The 19,973-nt window shown below is 41.2% G+C and overlaps 1 protein-coding gene across 3 annotated transcripts in view; it reads left to right on the forward strand.

The window, feature by feature from the left end:
- dcp1a (decapping mRNA 1A) overlaps positions 1–19,973 on the forward strand; it is a 115,769-nt gene that overhangs the window by 39,168 nt on the left and 56,628 nt on the right. For 2 of the 3 annotated variants that reach the window (XM_063068095.1, XM_063068096.1), the window contains one exon: positions 17,000–17,127. In XM_063068095.1, coding sequence (XP_062924165.1) covers positions 17,000–17,127 — 128 coding nt within the window. Of the gene's footprint in view, positions 1–16,999; positions 17,132–19,973 lie in introns of those variants that run through there. The other variant, XM_063068097.1, reaches the window with a different exon arrangement.

The raw sequence follows: 19,973 nt of genomic DNA on the forward strand, positions 1-19,973 counted from the left end.
CTACCTGCTTAACCTTGAAGGTGTTCTGCACAAGGACTCCTAAGTCCCTTTGCATCTCAGATTTTTGGATTTTCTTCCTGTTTAGAAAATACTTTGCACATTTATTTCTTCTACCAGTGTGCATGACCATGCATTTTCCAACATTATATTTCATTTGCCACTTACTTGCTCATTCTCCTAATCTGTTTAAGTCCTTCTGCAACCTACCTCTTTCCTCAACACAGCCTGCCCCTCCACCAATTTTTGTATGCAGCAGGCTGAGGGTAGCAGACACCAACAGAATCAACAAGCTCATTCATAAGGCCAGTGATGTTGTGGGGATGGAACTGGACTCTCTCACAGTGGTGTCTGGAGAGAGGATGCTGTCCAAGTTGCATGCCATCTTGGTCAATGTCTCCCATCCACTACATAATGTACTGGGTGGGCACAGGAGTACATTCAGCCAGAGACTCATTCCTCTGAGATGCAGCACAGAGCGTCATAGGAAGTCATTCCTGCCTGTGGCCATCAAACTTTACAACTCCTCCCTTGGAGGGTCAGGCACCCTGAGCCGATATGCTGGTCCTGGACTTCTTTCATAATTTACTGGCATAATTTACATATTACTATTTAACTATTTATGGTTCTATTACTATTTATTATTTATGGTGCAACTGTAACAAAAACCAATTTCCCCCGGGATTAATAAAGTCTGGCTATGACTATGTATCATCTGCAAACTTGGCAACAAAGCCATCTATTCAAAGCCATCATCTAGGTCATTGATGTACAGCATAAAAAAAGTGGTCCCAACACCAATCCCTATGGAACACCAATCGTCACTGGCAGCCAACCAGAAAAGGATCCTTTTATTCCCACCTTTATTCACTGCATCAACCGTTATCTATCGTAGGTGTGATCTCAAATTCCAACAGGTTTGTGAGGCAAGATTTTCCCTTAAGGAAACCATGCTGACTTTATCCTAGTGACGCCACATTTTCTCAACCTCTGAGTTCAAGATTATATTGACTGTTTCTGAGGAAACCAGGATCTGCACAAACTAGTGATGGATTGCTGGTGCTGTTGGGGAGGACTTCAGCAAAGGAATACACTGCAGGGGTGGGGAATAGTAAAACATAAATGGAACTGGAATTAGTTTCATATATTGTGTGTGTGTGTGTGTGTATACACCCCCACACCCAGAAAGTAAAGAAGGGATACTTTAAGAAGAGTGAAAAGGGGAGCTGAGCTGGTTGTCAAATTAAGGAAACCCCCAAAAGTAAATTAAAGATAGAAGGATAACTAGGGTAAGAGCTGGGCCCCATAGAGGTGAAAGTGACTATCTGTACCTGGAGTCGGAGAATATAAGTGAATCTTATTTAATACTGTTTTCAGTATGGAGAAGAACATTGGGAAGACACTTACCATATAACAATTACAGCAGGGAAACAGGCCATCTCGGCCCTTCTAGTCCGTGCCAAACTCCTACTCTCACCTAGTCCCACTGACCTGCACTCAGCCCATAACCCTCCATTCCTTTCCTGTCTATATAGCTATCCAATTTAACTTTAAATGACAACATGGAACCTGCCTCAACCACTTCTGCTGGAAGCTCGTTCCACACAGCTACGACTCTCTGAGTAAAGAAGTTCCCCCTCATGTTACCCCTAAACTTCTGCCCTTTAACTCTCAACTCCTGTCCAGTTGTTTGAATCTTCCCCACTCTCAATGGAAAAAGCCTATCCACGTCAACTCTATCTATCCCCCTCATAATTTTAAATACCTCTGTCAAGTCCCCCTCAACCTTCTACGTTCCAAGGAATAAAGACCAAACTTGTTCAACCTTTCTCTGTAACCTGGGTGGTGAAACCCAGGTAACATTCTAGTAAATCTTCTCTGTACTCTGTCAGTTTTGTTGACATCTTTCATATAATTTGGTGACCAGAACTGTACACAATACTCCAAATTTGGCCTTACCAATGCCTTGTACAATTTCAACATTACATCCCAACTCCTATACTCAATGTTCTGATTTATAAAGGCCAGCATACCAAAAGCTTTCTTCACCACCCTATCCACATGAGATTCCACCTTCAGGGAACTATGCACCATTATTCGTAGATCCCTCTGTTCTACAGCATTCTTCAATGCCCTACCATTTACCATGTATGTCCTATTTTGATTAGTCCTTCCAAAATGTAGCACCTCACATTTATCAGCATTAAACTCCATCTGCCATCTTTCAGCCCACTCTTCTAACTGGCCTAAATCTCTCTGCAAGCTTTGAAAACCTACTTCATTATCCACAACTCCATCTATCTTAGTATCATCTGCATACTTACTAATCTAATTTACCACCCCATCATCCAGATCATTAATCTATATAGGCAGAGGAATAATGGAATTTTATAACAAATTACAATGAAAGGATGGAACTATTAGATGTTTTAAGCTTAAAAGTGAATAGAGTTATCGAGCCAGGTGAAATGTAACCCAGACTGCTGTGGGAGCAAGGGAAAAAATACTGGGATTGTGACAGAAATTTTCTACTTTTCTCTGACCACAGAAGAGGTGCCAGATGATTGTAGAACGTTCAATGTTGTACCTTTATTCAAAAAGGGCAGTACAGATAAATCAATTAATTGCAAGCTGGTTAGTCTAACATCATTGGAGACTATTGTAAAAAATCTGAGAGATAATTAATTGCCACTTGGATGTGTAATGATTAATCACATATGGTCAGCATGGCTTCAAGGGGGAGATCCTTGCTGACTAACTTGATTAAATTTCTGAGGTAACTCAGGATGTTGGGGGAAGAATGGTTGTTGAAGTCTGGAAAGACTTTAGGAATGCTTTTAATGTTTGGTTACTAAAGTACGAATTACTGCTTTCCTAAATTACTACATTCCTAATGTCCAAATATGAGGACAGTGTAAAAACAGACTAATATGTTGACATTAACAAATAGGATGTACTGGAACTTTTTGAAAACTTTGGGATAGACACATCCTCAGGGCTGGATGGGATATACACGAAGCAACTGCAGAAGGGGAGGGAAGAGAATGCTACACCTTTGACTATAACTTTTGTGTTCTCACTGGCTACAGGAGTGGTACCAGAAGACTGGAATGGCAAATGTTATTCTTATGTTCAGAAAAAGTAATGGGAATAATCCCGGGAATTATAGACCAGTGAGCCTCGTGTTGGTGGTGGTGAACTATCAGCATTTGTAGAGACAGGATTAATAAACATTTGGAGCATTGTCTGATTAGAGATAGTTAGTATGGTTTTCTGAAAGAGGGATCGTCTCTTAGAAGCCTGATAGAATTCTTTGAGGAAATGACAGCATAACTTGAAGGTAGAGCGGTGTACTGGATGTGGTGTATTTTGATCTTAATAAGGTATTTGGCAATGTTGGCCATAATAGGCTCATTCAGAAAGTCAAGAGGCATGGGATTCAGGGAAACTTGGCTGTGTGGATTCGGTACCGGATTGCCCACAGAATGCATAGGGGCAGTAGTAGATGGAGCATTTTCTACCTGGAGGTTGCTATAAGTTTTCAGATGAGACAAAGGTTGGTGTTGCAGATAGTGTTGAAGGTTTCATAGTTTACAGCAGGGAATTAATAGGATGCAGAGCTGGGCTGAGAAGTAGCAAATGGAGTTCAGTATGGAAAAATGTGAAGTCATAAACTTTGAGAGGTCTTGGCTTTTATTTAAAAAAAAGCATCGAAACATAGAAAATAGGTGCAGGAGTAGGCCATTCGAGCCGGCACTGCCATTCAGTATGATCATGGCTGATCATCCAACTCAGAACTCTGTACCAGCCTTCCCCCACCATACCCCGATCCCTTTAGCCACAAGGGCCATATCTAACTCCTTCTTAAGTATAGCCAATGAACTGGCCTCAACTGTTTCCTGTGGCAGAGAATTCCACAGATTCACCACTCTCTGTGTGAAGAAGTTTTTCCTCATCTCGGTCCTAAAAGGCTTCCCCTTTATCCTCAAACTGTGACTCCTCATTCTGGACTTCCCCAACATTGGGAACAATCTTCCTGCATCTAGCCTGTCCAATCCCTTTAGGATTTTATATGTTTCAATAAGATCCCCCCTCAATCTTCTAAATTCCAACGAGTATAAGCCTAGTTGATCCAGTGTTTCATCATATGAAAGTCCTGCCATCCCAGGAATCAATCTGGTGAACCTTCTTTGTACTCCCTCTATGGCAAGGATGTCTTTCCTCAGATTAGGGGACCAAAACTGCACACAATACTCCAGGTGTGGTCTCATCAAGGTCTTGTACAACTGCAGTAGTACCTCCCTGCTCCTGCACTCGAATCCTCTTGCTATGAATGCCAGCATACCATTTGCCTTTTTCACTGCCTGCTGTACCTGCATGCCAACTTTCAATGACTAGTGTATAATGACACCAAGGTCTCGTTGCACCTCCCCTTTTCCTAATCGGCCACCATTCAGATAATCTGTTTTCCTGTTTTTGCCACCAAAGTGGATAACCTCACATTTATCCACATTAAATTGCATCTGCCATGAATTTGCCCACTCACCTAACCTATCCAAGTCACTCTGCATCCTCTTAGCATCCTTCTCACAGCTAACACTGCCGCCCAGCTTCGTGTCATCCGCAAACTTGGAGATGCTGCATTTAATTCCCTCATCTAAGTCATTAATATATATTGTACACAACTGGGGTTCTAGCACTGAGCCTTGCAGTACCCCACCAGTCACTGCCTGCCATTCTGAAAAGGTCCCGTTTATTCCCACTCTTTGCTTCCTGTCTGCCAACCAATTCCCTATCCACATCAATACTTTACCCCCAATACCGTGTGCTTTAAGTTTGCACACTAATCTCCTGTGTGGGACCTTGTCAAAAGCCTTTTGAAAATCCAAATATACCACATCCACTGGTTCTCCCCTATCCACTCTGCTAGTTACATCCTCAAAAAATTCTATGAGATTCGTCAGACATGATTTTCCTTTCACAAATCCATGCTGATTTTGTCCGATGATTTCACCGCTTTCCAAATGTGCTGTTATCACATCTTTGATAACTGACTCTAGCATTTTCCCCATCACCGATGTCAGGCTAACTGGTCTATAATTCCCCGGTTTCTCTCTCCCTCCTTTTTTAAAAAGTGGGGTCACATTAGCCACCCTCCAATCCTCAGGAACTAGTCCAGAATCTAAAGAATTTTGAAAAATTATCACTAATGCATCCACTGTTTCTTGGGCTACTCCCTTAAGCACTCTGGGATGCAGACCATCTGGCCCTGGGGATTCATCTGCCTTTAATCCTTTCAATTTACCTAACACCACTTCCCTACTAACATGTATTTCCCTCAGTTCCTCCATCTCACTGGACCCTCTGTCCCCTACTATTTCCAGAAGATTATTTATGTCCTCCTTAGTGAAGACAGAACCAAAGTAGTTCTTCAATTGGTCTGTCATGTCCTTGCTCCCCATAATCAATTCACCTGTTTCTGTCTGTAGGGGACCTACATTTGTCTTAACCAATCTTTTTCTTTTCACATATCTATAAAAGCTTTTACAGTTGGTTTTTATGTTCCCTGCCAGCTTTCTCTCATAATCTTTTTCCCCTTTCCTAATTAAGCCCTTTGTTCTCCTCTGCTGGACTCTGAATTTCTCCCAGTCCTCAGGTGTGCCGCTTTTTCTGGCTCATTTGTATGTTTCTTCTTTGGAATTGATACTATCCCTGATTTCCCTTGTCAGCCACGGGTGCACTACCTTCCCTGGTTTATCCTTTTGCCAAACTGGGATGAACAATTGTTGTAGTTCATCCATGTGATCTTTAAATGCTTGCCATTGCATATCCACCGTCAATCCTTTAAGTATCATTTGCCAGTCTATCTTAGCTAATTCATGTCTCATACCTTCAAAGTTACCCTTCTTTAAGTTCAAAACCTTTGTTTCTGAATTAACTATGTCACTTTCCATCTTAATGAAGAATTCCACCATATTATGGTCACTCTTACCCAAGGGGCCTCTCACGACAAGATTGCTAATTAACCCTTCCTCATTGCTCAATACCCAATCTAGAATGGCCTGCTCTCTAGTTGGTTCCTCAACATGTTGGTTCAGAAAACCATCCCGCATGCATTCCAAGAAATCCTCTTCCTTAGCACCCTTACCAATTTGGTTCACCCAATCTATATGTAGATTGAAGTCACCCATTATAACTGCTGTTCCTTCATTGCACGCATTTCTAATTTCCTGTTTAATGCCATCCCCAACCTCACTACTACTGTTAAGTGGCCTGTACACAACTCCCACCAGTGTTTTTTGCCCCTTAGTGTTATGTAGCTCTACCCATATTGATTCCACTTCCTCCCAGCTAATGTCCTTCCTTCTATTGCGTTAATCTCCTCTCTCACCAGCAATGCCACCCCACCTCCTTTTCTTTCATGTCTATCCCTCCTGAATATTGACTATCCCTGAATGTTGAGCTCCCATCCATGGTCACCCTGGAGCCATGTCTCTGTGATCCCAACTATATCATATTCATTAATAACTATCTGCACTTTCAATTCATCCACCTTGTTACGAATGCTCCTTGCATTGACACACAAAGCCTTCAGGCTTGCTTTTACAACACTCTTAGCCCTTATACAATTATGTTGAAAAGTGGCCCTTTTTGATTTTTGCCCTGGGTTTGCCTGCCTGCCACTTTTACTTTTCACCTTACTACTTTTTGCTTCTACCCTCATTTTACATCCCTCTGTCTCTCTGCACTTGTTCCCATCCCCCTGCCACATTAGTTTAAATCCTTCTGAACAACAGTAGCAAATGCTCCCCCTAGGATATTGGTTCCAGTCCAGCCCAGGTCATTCATTTGTCATTAAAGAAATTATGAAATACTGAATACAATGTGGCGAAGATTTATAGTAGGATAGAAGATTTAGGAAAATTTTAGAACCACATGTTTCCATCTGTCCATAAACCACATTCCTATCCACCTGGATTGCCTCTTTGTTTTCCCCTTGATCCACCTTTCCTATGCCCTTCAACTGATTCCACCTGCACACCATCCCTACTTTATCTGTTTCCAACTGTCACCCACAAACCTCTACCTTAATACTCTCTTCGCCTAGCTATTGTTTGATTCCACTTATCAGTCTCTATCTTACCCCTCCCTTTACTTCAAAATGCTGGTAATCTTCCCTCTACCCTCTCAGTTTTGATGAAAACTCTTGACAGGATCCATTAACCATCTCTTTGCCCCAACAAATGCTACTTGACTCAGAGTTCTTCTAGCAGATTGCTTTCTCCAGATTCCAGTATTAGCACTCTCTTGTGTCTTGAATATAGCATTGTCTCATTTTCACTAAATAGTGTTCATAAAAAAATGAGAAATTAGCTTACTGTACAAAGACTCAGTCTCAGAGGTCAAAAACATTAGAAACGAAAAGTTGGTGTCATCTGCATTGCAGTGAAATAAATAATGGGTCTCCAGTGATATCAAGGGCTTCAATGACCAGTGAAGTTGCTGTGGTAATATGAGATGACAATAGGCTTCGACGACCAACAACCAAGTAACTAGTTGCAAAGTTTGTCATGAGATTGATGTGGGAGCGAGATGCTTGTATGAACCGTCTGATGCAATTAATCCCTTTTCCTCTGTTACTTGTGATTGGTTAAATACCAATGAGTAGGATGCTATGCAGTTGTAAAAGTGGAGGTACTACTGTAGCAATCAGTAGCCCAAATGGAACGGAACAAAGATGGATAAAATACATTTGGACCTGGATTGGACTATCAGTGTGGCTATCTCACTGGAGGATAACGGAGGGATAGGACGGAAATGTACAGTTGCAAAAATAGTTTCTGAACCTTCTGCAATTACCCAGTTTTCTGCATTAATTACTCATAAAATTTGGTCTGATCTTCATCTAAATCACTATAATAGACAAACACAATCTGCTTAAACTAATAACACACAAACAATTGTACTACTTGTCAATAATGAGAACACCATTTAAACAATCACAGTCTAGGTTCAAAAAAACTGAGAACCTTTGGGGGTAATGCCTTCTACAAAAGCTAGTTGGAGTCAGGTGTTCCATTCAATGAGATGAGATTGGAGATGTGGCCTGGATAAAAAAGACACACAAAGTCAGGTTACTGTCAGCGTCTGCTCTTCTCAATAAAGATCTGTTCATGTGCACCATGCCTTGATCAAAACAACTTTTAGAGGACCTTAGAAGAATTGCAGAGATGCATGAAGCTGGAAAAAGGCTAGAAAAGCATTTCTAAAGACCTGAGTGTTCATCAGTCCTCAGTAAGAGAATTTGTCTACAAATGGAGCAAATTCAATGCTGTTGCTACTCTCCCTCAGAGTGGGCGTCCTGTGAAGGTCACACCAAGAGCACAATGTGCAATGCTGAAGAAGGTGAAAAAAAACCCAAGGGTAACAATTTTTTTTTAAATGCAGAAATATCTTGAACTTGCTAAAGTCTCTGTTCATGTGTCCACTATAAGAAAAACACTGAACAAGAATGGTGTTCGTGGAAGGTCACCATGGAGGAAATCGCTGCTCTCCAAAAGAAACATTGCTGCACTCTCAAGTTTGCAAAAGACTACTTAGATGTACACAATGCTTCTGGGACAATGTTCTATGGACAGATGAGACAAAAGTTGAACTTTTTGGCAGAAATGCACACTTGTGTTTGCAGGGAAACAGGCACTGCACACCAACACCAAAACCTCATCTCAACTGTGAAGCAAGGTGGAAGGTACATTATGTTTTGGGGCTGCTTTGCTGCCTCGGGGCCAGGACAGCTTACAATTGTTGAAGAAACAATGAATTCTAAATTTTATCAAGACGTATTTTGCAGGAGGATGTCAGGGTAGTGGTTTGTCACCTGAAATTTCATAGAAGTTGGATGATGCAAGAAGACAATGATCCAAAACACAAGGGTAAATCAACAACAGAATGGTTTGAAAAGAAGAAAATTTGTATCTTGGAAAGGCCAAGTCAGAGTCCAAACCTTAACCTAATTGAGATACCATGGCATGACCTGAAGAGGGCTGTAAGGTATCCCAGAAATGTTGATGAACTGAAACAGTTTTGTATGGAGAAATGGTCTAAAGTTTGTCCTCGTCATTGCGCAAGTCTGATCAGCAGCTACAGGAAATGTTTGGTGGTGGTTATTCCTGCTAAAGGAGGTTCTACCAGTTGCTGAATACAAGGGTTCACACACTTTTTCCAGCCTGGACTGAATAATTAAACAATGTGTTCAATAAAGACATGAAAAGTACAATTGTTTTTGTTACTAATTTAAGCAGATTGTGTTTATCTATTATTGTGACTTAGATGAAGATCAGACCACATTTTCTGAGTAATTAATACAGAAAACCAGGTAATTGCAAAGGGTTCACAAACTTTTAATTGTAAATGAATCTTGGATGCAGAATTTAATTTCTTACCAAAACCTACAGTCGCAAGAAGTGACCCTGAGTTTGGGACTTGGAGCTCAAAGGGAAACTGCAAGCCTTACTGAAACAGATGTCTTTGTGTCTCAATGCTAGCATACTGTGCAAGTTTAATGTTTGTGCTTGGCTATTGCAATTAAGAGTTTGAATAAAATTAAGTATATCTTTCACTAGTTGTCAGTGCTGTTGTTTCTATTATAAAGATGTGAATCTGGCACAACACTACCATGAAATTGGATGCAAAGTGTTTCATTTTGTTTCCATTTTCTTATTTCCTCATTATGCATACTGTTTACAACAATTTTTTCTGTAAGGGACACACGTTTATCCTCTTGACATCTTTTTATTTTTATGTGCCTATGAAAGTTGCCACAGACTGTTTTCATTTTCCAGCCAGTTTACTCTCATTTTTCTTATTTCCCTTTCATTATGAATTTCTTTGCCCTCTGAGTTTTTAAATGTTATGAATTCTAAGATCTATTTCCAGCAGTTTTGTAATCCATGATGTAATATTTGTAACTTCTCTCAGCCACTGTCTACTTTGTTTGATCTTCTATTTTGAGGAAATAATGTGTTGAAAATCAAGTATTATTTCTTTAAATTGGGTGCTATGATGGTATAGCAGTTAGTGCTATGCTATTAGAGCTCAGGGTGTTCTGAAATTCAGAGTTCAGTTGTAGCACCATTCTGTAAAGAGTCTCAGTACATCCTCCCTGTGGAATATGTGAGTTTTCCCAGGGTGTTCTAGTTTCCTCCCACAGTTCAAAGATGTACCAAGAAGGTTAATTAGTCATTGTGAAATTGCCCTATGATTAGGTTAGGATTAATTGGGGTTGTGGGGTTGCTGGGGCCATGTGGCCCAAAGGATCGGAAGAGCCAACTCTTCACTAAATCATTAAATAAATAAATTCTAATCATTCCTTATCTGCTGTACTATATTTGAATATGTTGCCGGCCAGTGGTGGAGTCGTATCCGCATCGGACTTCAAGGTGAGTGATCTCAGGTTCAAATCCAGCCAGCTCCTTGCATGCTTTCCATCCATGCTGGGTTGAGTGTTGAACTAGCAACTCAGCCTCGGTTTAAAAAAAAACACAAAAATGATAAAGAAATGGCAAGGTTGCCACCCAATGTGCCACAAGGCGCGGAAAGGAACGACAATACTTTAATAGAGTTTACAGATTTAAATTAATTATTGTAAACAACCTAAATTACAAGATCACAAGACAAAGGAGCAGAAGTAGGTCATTTGGCCCATCGAGTCTGCTCCACAGCTCCACCATGAGCTAAACTATTCACCCATCTAGTTCCAATTTCCGGCTTTTTCCCCAAATCCATTGATACCCTGACTAATTAGATACCTGTCAATCTCCTTCTTAAACACCCTCAATGATCGGGCCTCCACAGCTGTATGTGGCAACGAATTCCACAAATCCATGACCCTCTGGCTAAAAAAATTTCTCCTCATCTGTTTTAAATGGGTACCCTCTAATTCTAAGACTGTGGCCTCTTGTCCTGGACTCACCCACCAAGGGAAACAATCTTTCCACATCTACTCTGTCCAACCCTTTCAACATTCGAAATGTTTCTATGAGATCCCTTCTCATTCTTCTATACTCTAATGAATACAGTCCAAGAGCCCACAAACGCTCCTCATGTTAGCCCCTGCATTCCAGGAATCATCCTCCCAAGTCTCTGAACTCTCTCCAACATCAGTACATCCTTTCCAAGATAAGGGGCCCAAAACTGCACACAGTATTCCAAATGAGGTCTCACTACTGCCCCATAGAGCCTCATCAACACCCCTTTACTCTTATCGACTATTCCTCTTGAAATGCTAACATAGCATTCGCTTTCCTTACCGCCGATCCAACTTGGTGGTTAACCTTTAGGGTATCCTGCACGAGGACCCCCAAGTCCCTTTGCACTTCTGATTTTTGAATTTCCTCCCCATCTAAATAATAATCTGCCCGATTATTTCTTCTTCCAAAATGTATAACCGTACATTTGTCAATGTTGTATCTCATCTGCCATTTCTTTGCCCACTCTCCTAAACTGACTAAGTCTCTCTGCAACCTTTCCGTTTCTTCAACATTTCCTGCTCCTCCACCTATCTTGGTGTCATCCGCAAACTTAGCCACAAAACCATTTAATCCATAATCCAAATCATTAATATACATCGTAAAAAGAAGCGGCCCCAACACCGAGCCCTGCCGAACACCACTACTAACCGGCAACCAATCAGAATAGGATCCCTTTATTCCCACCCTTTGTTTTCTGCCTATCAGCCAATGCTCCACCCATTTCAATATCTTTCCTATAATTCCATGGGCTCTCATATTATTAAGCAGCCTCATATGCGGCACCTTATCGAAGACCTTTTGAAAATCCAAATACACAACACCCACAGCCTCTCCTTTGTCAGTCTTATTCGAGATTACCTCAAAAAATTCCAATAGGTTGGCGAGGCAGGATCTTCCCTTCATGAAACCATACTGGCTTCGGCCTATCTTGTCATGCACCTCGAGGTATTTCATAACCTCATCCTTGAGGATTGACTCCAATATCTTTCCAACTACCGATGTCAGACTAATAGGTCTGTAATTTTCTTTGTGCTGCCTCCTTCCTTTCTTAAATAGCGGAACTACATTTGCGACCTTCCAGTCCTCCGGAAGCATGCCAGAGTCTATTGATTCCTGGAAGATCATTTCCAATGCTTCCACAATCTCCAAAGCCATCTCCTTCAGAACCCTTGGGTGCACCTCATCCGGACCAGGAGACTTATCTATTTTTAGTCCACTTAGCTTCCCAAGCACTTTCTCTCTAGTAATCTTGACTGTACCTAATTCTATTCCCTGATACCTCTGGCTATCAGGTATATTGCTCATGTCTTCCACTGTGAAGACTGATGCAAAATACTCATTCAGTTCCTCCGCCATCTCTTTGTTATCCATTATAATTTCTCCAGCATCATTTTCAATCGGTCCCGTATCTACCCTTGTCACTCTTTTACTCTTCATATATTTAAAAAAAACTCTTAGTATCCTTTTTTATGTTAATCGCCAACTTCCTTTCATAATTCATCTTTTCTTTCCTAATGACTTTCTTAGTTTCCTTCTGTAAGTTTTTAAAAGTCTTCCAGTCCTCATTTTTCCCACTAATTTTTGCTTCCTTGTACGCTGTTTCTTTTGCTTTTATTTTTGCCTTAACCTCTCTCGTTAGCCACATTTGTGCCATTTTTCCATTCATGATTTTCTTTTTTCTTGGAATATATTTTCCCTGCAGTTTCCTTATTTCTTGTAGGAATTTCATCCAATTCTGCTCTGCCGTCCCTCCATCTAGCTTACTTTTCCAATCTACTTTGGCCAGTTCCTCTCTCATACCACTGTAATTTCCTTTGTTCCACTGAAGTATCAATACACCTGATACCAGCTTCTCCTTTTCAAATTTGAAACTGAACTCAATCATATTATGATCACTACTTCCAAGGGGTTCCTTTACCTCCAGCTCCCTAATCGCCTCAGGTTCGTTACACAGCACCCAATCCAAAACAGCCGGTTCCCTGGTGGGCTTCTGGACAAGCTGCTCTAAAAAGCCATCCTGTGGGCATTCTACAAACTCCCTCTCCTGAGATCCATTACCTTCCTGACTTTCCCAATCCACTTTCATATTAAAATCCCCCATAATTATCTTGACATTTTCCTTCTGACATGCTTTTTCTACTTCCAGCTGCAACCTGTAGTCCACATCCCGGCTGCTGTTTGGAGGCTTGTATATAACTGCTATTAGTGTCTTTTTAGCCTTGCCATTTCTTAATTCTACCCATAAGGATTCTATCTCTTCTGATCCTATGTCCTTTCTTTCATAGTCATAGTCATACTTTATTGATCCCGGGAGAAATTGGTTTTTGTTACAGTTGCACCATAAATAATAAATAGTAATAGAACCATAAATAGTTAAATAGTAATATGTAAATTATGCCAGTAAATTATGAAATAAGTCCAGGACCAGCATATCAGCTCAGGGTGTCTGACCCTCCAAGGGAGGAGTTGTAAAGTTTGATGGCCACAGGCAGGAATGACTTCGTATGACGCTCTGTGCTGCATCTCGGAGGAATGAGTCTCTGGCTGAATGTACTCCTGTGCCCACCCAGTACATTATGTAGTGGATGGGAGACATTGACCAAGATGGCATGCAACTTAGGCAGCATCCTGTTTTCAGACACCACCGTAAGAGAGTCCATTTCCATCCCTACAACATCGCTGGCCTTACAAATGAGTTTGTTGATTCTGTTGGTGTCTGCTACCCTCAGCCTGCTGCCCCAACAGCAAACATGATAGCACAGGCCACCACAGACTCGTAGAACATCCTCAGCATCATCTGGCAGATGTTAAAGGACCTCAGTCTCCTCAGGAAATAGAGACGGCTCTGACCCCAAATCTATTGATTTGATATCGTTACTTACCATCAGGGCCACGCCGCCCCCTTTACGTACCTTCCTATCTTTCCTATACACTGTGTATCCTTGGATATTCAGCTCCCAATCACATCCATCATTTAGCCATGATTTGGTGATTTCCACGTCATATCTTTTAACCTGCAGCTGTGCAACGAGGTCATCCATTTTATTTCTAATGCTGCGTGCATTTAAGTACAGTATATTTAGATCAGTATCTGTTGCCGATTTTGCTATATTTCTATTTTGCAGCAAATTATCCTGTATATTCACCGGCCTGTCCTTCTTGCCATCTTTTCTGCACGGTATTTTTGACTTATTTCTGTTTTCCTTTTCCTCGACCCTGATGCCTTGGTTTCCTTCCCCTTGCTAACTTAGTTTAAACCCTCCCTAACAGCTATATTAAGCAATCCCGCCAGGATATTAGTACCTTTTGCGTTCAGGTGTAATCCATCTTTTTTGTACAAGTCATACCTTCCCCAAAATAGATCCCAGTGATTCAAGAATTTGAAGCCCTGCCCCCTGCACCAGTTACTTAGCCACATATTCATCTGCTTAATTCTGCTATTCTTACCATCATTAGCGCGCAGCTCAGGCAGCAATCCTGATATTATTACTCTGGAGGTCCGGCTTTTCAATTTTCTTCCTAGCTCCCAGTAATCTTTCTTCAGGACCTCCTCACTTTTTCTGTCTATGTCATTGGTACCAATACGTACCAAGACTTCTGGCTGCTCGCCCTCTCTCCTCAGAATACCCTGGACTCGATCTGAGACATCCCGTACCTTGGCACCAGGGAGGCAACACACCATCCGGGTATCCTTGTCCGGCTCGCAGAATCTCTTGTCCATCCCCCTTAAGATGGAATCCCCTATAACTACCGCATTTCTTCTTGCTCTCTTGATTTCGGCACTGGGCAGAATGCCAGAGTCTCGTTCACTGTGGTCCTCCTCTGTCAGGTCTGCCTCTTCAACAGTATCCAAAACGATATATCGATTTCTGAGGGGGACTGTCACAGGGGTGCTATCCACTACCTCTCTATAGGTAGGATCTATCACCACCTCACTTTCCCTAATTAGCCAAAGGTCATCAATTTCCATCTCCAGCTGCTTAACACGGTCCTTCAGGAGCCTCATCTCAGTGCACCTTGTGCAGATGTGATCCTTGGGGAGGCTGGGAGTCTCCCAGGGTCCCCACATCTGGCACTCCAAGCATAACACTAATCCTAGATGCATACCTCTAATGCTACTGTTTGTACTAGATACCAAAAAACTGTAAGTTACTCCGTTACTATGAGACTCAACAGTCGCAGGAAGCCTCTTCTCGTCTCCGCCGAAGCCCGTTGAGCCAAAGCCCTTTCACTCTGCACCCTCTCACTCCGCAGCCCGCTCCGACGCTGCCTGCTGGATATGGTGGGTTTTTTTTAAACTGTTCGCGCTCAACTGGCTGACATCACGCGCTTGCGCAGTCTGGCCTCTCTCCTACTCCGAGAAATAAAATGTCTTCTCGCTGGAAACTGTTAGCCTCTTACCGCTGTCTTCTTGATCCGAAGAGATGTAGATGTTTTGTGCTTTTCCCAGGAATCTTTGGGAAAATTGAATGAAAGCTGTTTGTTTTAGCAAACAGTAGGCATGCCTACGTTGAAGAAACAGGTAGGCTGCCTAGGTCTTCCCAAGATCTGTTATGATTGGGTGATCTCATCAAAGTAGACCTGACTTGACTTTCAGTGAAAGTGGCATGAGATATTACGTAAATCCAGACACTCCCCTTCAATCTAGCTGAAGAATTGTCCCTTTCTTGTGTTCTGAAATGCTAGCAATAATACACCAAACATGCACTCCTACTGGTTTCATCCCAGGCAACAGTTCCTCTTGCTTTGCTCTAGCAAAAGCATTCCTGATATGCTTTGCATTAAGCAGTAAGAATTTCTCAGTTAGGAACTGAGCATCTTCAGGATTGTAGACAGAAAGACTGTTTCCAGTTGGTTGCAAATGCTTTTAGATACTCTCACAGCTTGTACTGCATAATCATGATTAACTAACCAGACCTTGATTTGACTGCTTACCTTAAGATTATTGACCATTTGGTTTCCTCTGCATGTCATTGTTAGGAATATTCTTATCTAATGCATTTGTGGTTTACAGTATATATTAGCGTGCATCCAGAGGTAGAAAAGACATTTTCCAAAAACTCAACCAGTATTGAAGTAAAACAAGTGAGAGCACAGCTTTTATTTAATTTGCATTCTAAGAAGATTTGATTAAATATTGTTTAACTTCTGAAGAAAATTCTTAGTGCTATATTGGAAGCTAGAAATTACGATTATGTGATTAGACTGAACAAAGAAAATCTTTAGTTTTACTGAAGCTTGCCCATGCTGTTAGAGGAGCTACTAAAAATGTTATTCCTGTTGTACATGTGTGTATTGGAACCCTTTTCAAGTATTTCAAACATGGTACATTAAAGGGTTTGTTTTGTATTTGGAATATTGTAGCACATCACAGTTGAAGTCCTCTGAGATGGGCTGTCAGACAGTAAAGTATGTGCATCAAATGTAGTTACATTTGATGTAACGGATGGATGCATTGATAAAGTGTATTCTGGAAAATGACCCATTCATTAGATATAAGATGAATATTGAAGGAAAGCCGAGATAGGAAAATCAGTTTTTCAGATGCTCAATTGATTACCTAATTCTTGCAATTATTTTGTGCAGTGAAGCATTCTTTGTCAAGCATTTGTAATTTCTAAATGGTTCAAATTTATTACTGCCGGTATTAAAGTAGAATGAGACTTGCTTAGGAAAGCCAATTTGCATTGTTGTCAGAAGTATCCCCTTATCCATGAAATAAATTTATGCTTTCTATTTGGGGATTTAATAGAAATCAAAGAAGACTAGAGTAAGAGAACGATGAATTATAGATTTGCTTTTGGCTGTGTACGTTGGGAAAAGACTTGTTTCAAATTGGTCATGAAAGTACTGACCAAAGAAAGGAAAATATATTTATTTCTGTAGAAACAGTGATAAATATTGTAGTATCAACATTTTTATATTATTTTTGTATTGAGAATTTAAATCAATAAATACACTTTTGTTCACAGGTCTGCTTCCCCTTACCACGGCTTTACAATCATGAATCGATTAAATATGAAAAATTTAGTTGAACCCATCAACAAAGATTTAGAGTTTCAGCTTCAAGACCCATTTCTTCTTTATAGAAATTCGAATTGTAAGTATGTATCTTCAGCCTGCAATGTTAAATTACAGTACTGCAATACAATCTGTATTTAAAATCTACCCTTAATTTTAAATAGATTTTAAGCACCGAGCAAATATGTTGTTCACATTTGCACAACTGATGAGAGCACAGTATGTAATGCTAAACAGAAGAGATTTTACAGATGCTGAGCAAAATCCAGAGCAACACACACACAAAGCTGGAGAAACTCAGCAGGTCAGACAGCACCTACGGAGGGGCTGATGTTTCAGGCCAAAACCCCTTCCTCAGGACTGGAAAGAAAGAGGGAAGAAGCCAGAATAAGAGTGTGAGGGGAGGGGAAGGAGTACAAACAGGTAGGTGATGGATGAAACCATGTGAGGGGGAATATGGGTGCTGGGAGAAGGGGATGAAATGAGAAGCTAGGAGGTGAAAGGTGAACCACTGAAGTAGAGTACATCTGATGGGAGAGGAGAGTGAACCATGGGAGAAAGGGAAGAGGGGGCGTGTAGAGAAATTACCAGAAGTTAGAGAAATCAATGTTCGTGCTGTCAGGTTAAGGCTACCTAGACAGAATATGAGGGGTCCAGCCTTAATCTAATGATTTAATTTTAAGAGCTGATCCTGATAATACACGTATTCCCAAAAATTGCATCCGCAGTACTAAATGCCAAATTGAACAAAATGCAAGATTTTGACATGAATGTTGACCATCCTTTTGCCTCCACAGATGTATAAACCTGCTAAGTTTATCAAGCAGTTTGTTTTTTGATCCAGATTCCAAAAAACTGCAGTCTCTCATGTGTCTTTAATGTAATATTTCTATCTTCTGTTTTAAGAAAATAAGTTTCCTTATCATAAGCCAACTGGGCTTTTTACACTGGCTCATCTCAAGCTCTTTACCTCCTTTATCAAGAAAGCTGTCTGGATAATTTGCTATTAATGGAAAAGAACCAAAGTTTAAGCCAGTGAAGATGACTTTGTTGCTTTTGCTGTAGAAGTGCAGCAGGAGTGCAATAGATTTGATTTTGGTTTGCATTCTGTGATCTGGCAGAGTACAGCCCTGCTATTTGAATACTTTGCAAAATAAATACTGGGCCTTGTAATGTGGCTTATGTAAAGTCAATTGTCTCGTAAGGGTTCTTTGCTTTTGTTTAAGCAAAATTTATGATGTAAAATCCTTTTCATCAGCAGGGAAAAATTCTTGGAGTGATTTTCCCACCTGGATCCCCACTCACCATAACTCAGGAATACTCTACTCTCAACTAGTTTGTTAACGCAACTCTGCCATATCTGAAGTAGCTTTACCTAACTACCGCTAAACTTTCTATACCAGTGGCAGAGTGACTGGTTACATCATAGCCTGATATGGAGGCACTAATGCCCTTGTACAGGAGAGCCTACCAAAAGTAGTGGATACAGTCCAGTCCATTACAGATAAAGCCATCCCCACCATTGAGTACATGTAAAGTAACACACACAATGCTGGAGGAACTCAGCAGGCCAGGCACCATCTGTGGAAAAGAATGAACAGTCAATGTTTCGAGCCAGACCCTTCTTGAGGAGTTCTGATAAAGAATCTCAGCTTGAAACATCGACTGTTTACTCTTCTCTATAGAAGCTGTCTGGCCTGCTGAGTTACTTTAGCATTTTGCGTGTATTGCTCCGGATTTCCATCATCTAGATTTTCTCATTATTGAGCACATCTACATGAAGCGCTATTGCAGGAAAGCAGTATCCATCATCAGGGACCCCTAACATCCGGGCCATGTTCTCTTCCCACTGCTGCCATCAGGAAGGAGGTACAGACACCTCAGGACCCACAAGTTCAAGTTTGTCATTCATCCATACATGAATATGGCCCAATGAAACAGTGTTACTCCAGGGCTAACGTGCAAAACGTAGTGCCAACACTTATACACAGCATGAAGCACATATAGCGTATATAAGACAGCAGTAAAATACAGTGACGCAAAAAGTATAGCCCAACTCCCTAAGTCCATGAATGTTGCAACAATCTGCTATCAAACACTTGTCTTCTCTTGAGAAAACACTGGGGGGCAGCACTGACTCCGACACAGATGCCACACCACACCAACCCCAGCATCTTGGTGGAGCACTTGACTCTGGCGCCACCCCCAGGCAGCACTGCAGCTTGAGCTTAGCCCTCGCTATGACTGAACCTATGCAGTCTCCCTACCATTCACCAATAAGTTAGATTTGCAACACTGCATACTACCAACAAGGTCTTGCGATCACAAGAAAAGCAACCAAGTTGATCACTCACTGTTAGACTGCACATCTCTACGCACTGACAACTGTCACAGGCGGCATCATTGTCTGCACCAAATCCAGTTCTTTCATTTTCTCCTCCATTAAGCAACTTGCGGACGGGGTAGAACTCTTGTAATTTAAGTTCTTAATGTCCAACAGGGTCTTGCGATGCTTAAAAAAAAAAGTTTAAAAAGACAAAACACTCTTGGTTGACCCCCATAGAAGCCACTGCGTCAGAGTGTTTCGCCATCTTACTGTAAGTCCACCAGGTTCAGGAAGAGATGTTACCTACCCCTCAACCATCAGGCTATTGAATCATTTCACTCAATTTCACTCAGCCCAATACTGAACTTTTCCCACAACCTATGGACTCAGTTGCAAGAACTCTTCATTTCAAGTCCTCGATATTTATTGCTTATTTATTATTATTTTCTCTTTTTGTATTTGCAGTTTATTGCCTTTTGCACTGTCTGCCCTTCCTGTTGGGTGCACTCATTCATTGATTCTATGGTGTTTCTTGCATTTACCATGAATGCCTGCAAGAAAATGAATCTCAGGGTTCTATATGTTGACGTGTGTGCTTA

The sequence above is a fragment of the Mobula hypostoma genome, chromosome 15 (genome assembly GCF_963921235.1).
Source record: "Mobula hypostoma chromosome 15, sMobHyp1.1, whole genome shotgun sequence".
NCBI lineage: Eukaryota > Metazoa > Chordata > Chondrichthyes > Myliobatiformes > Myliobatidae > Mobula > Mobula hypostoma.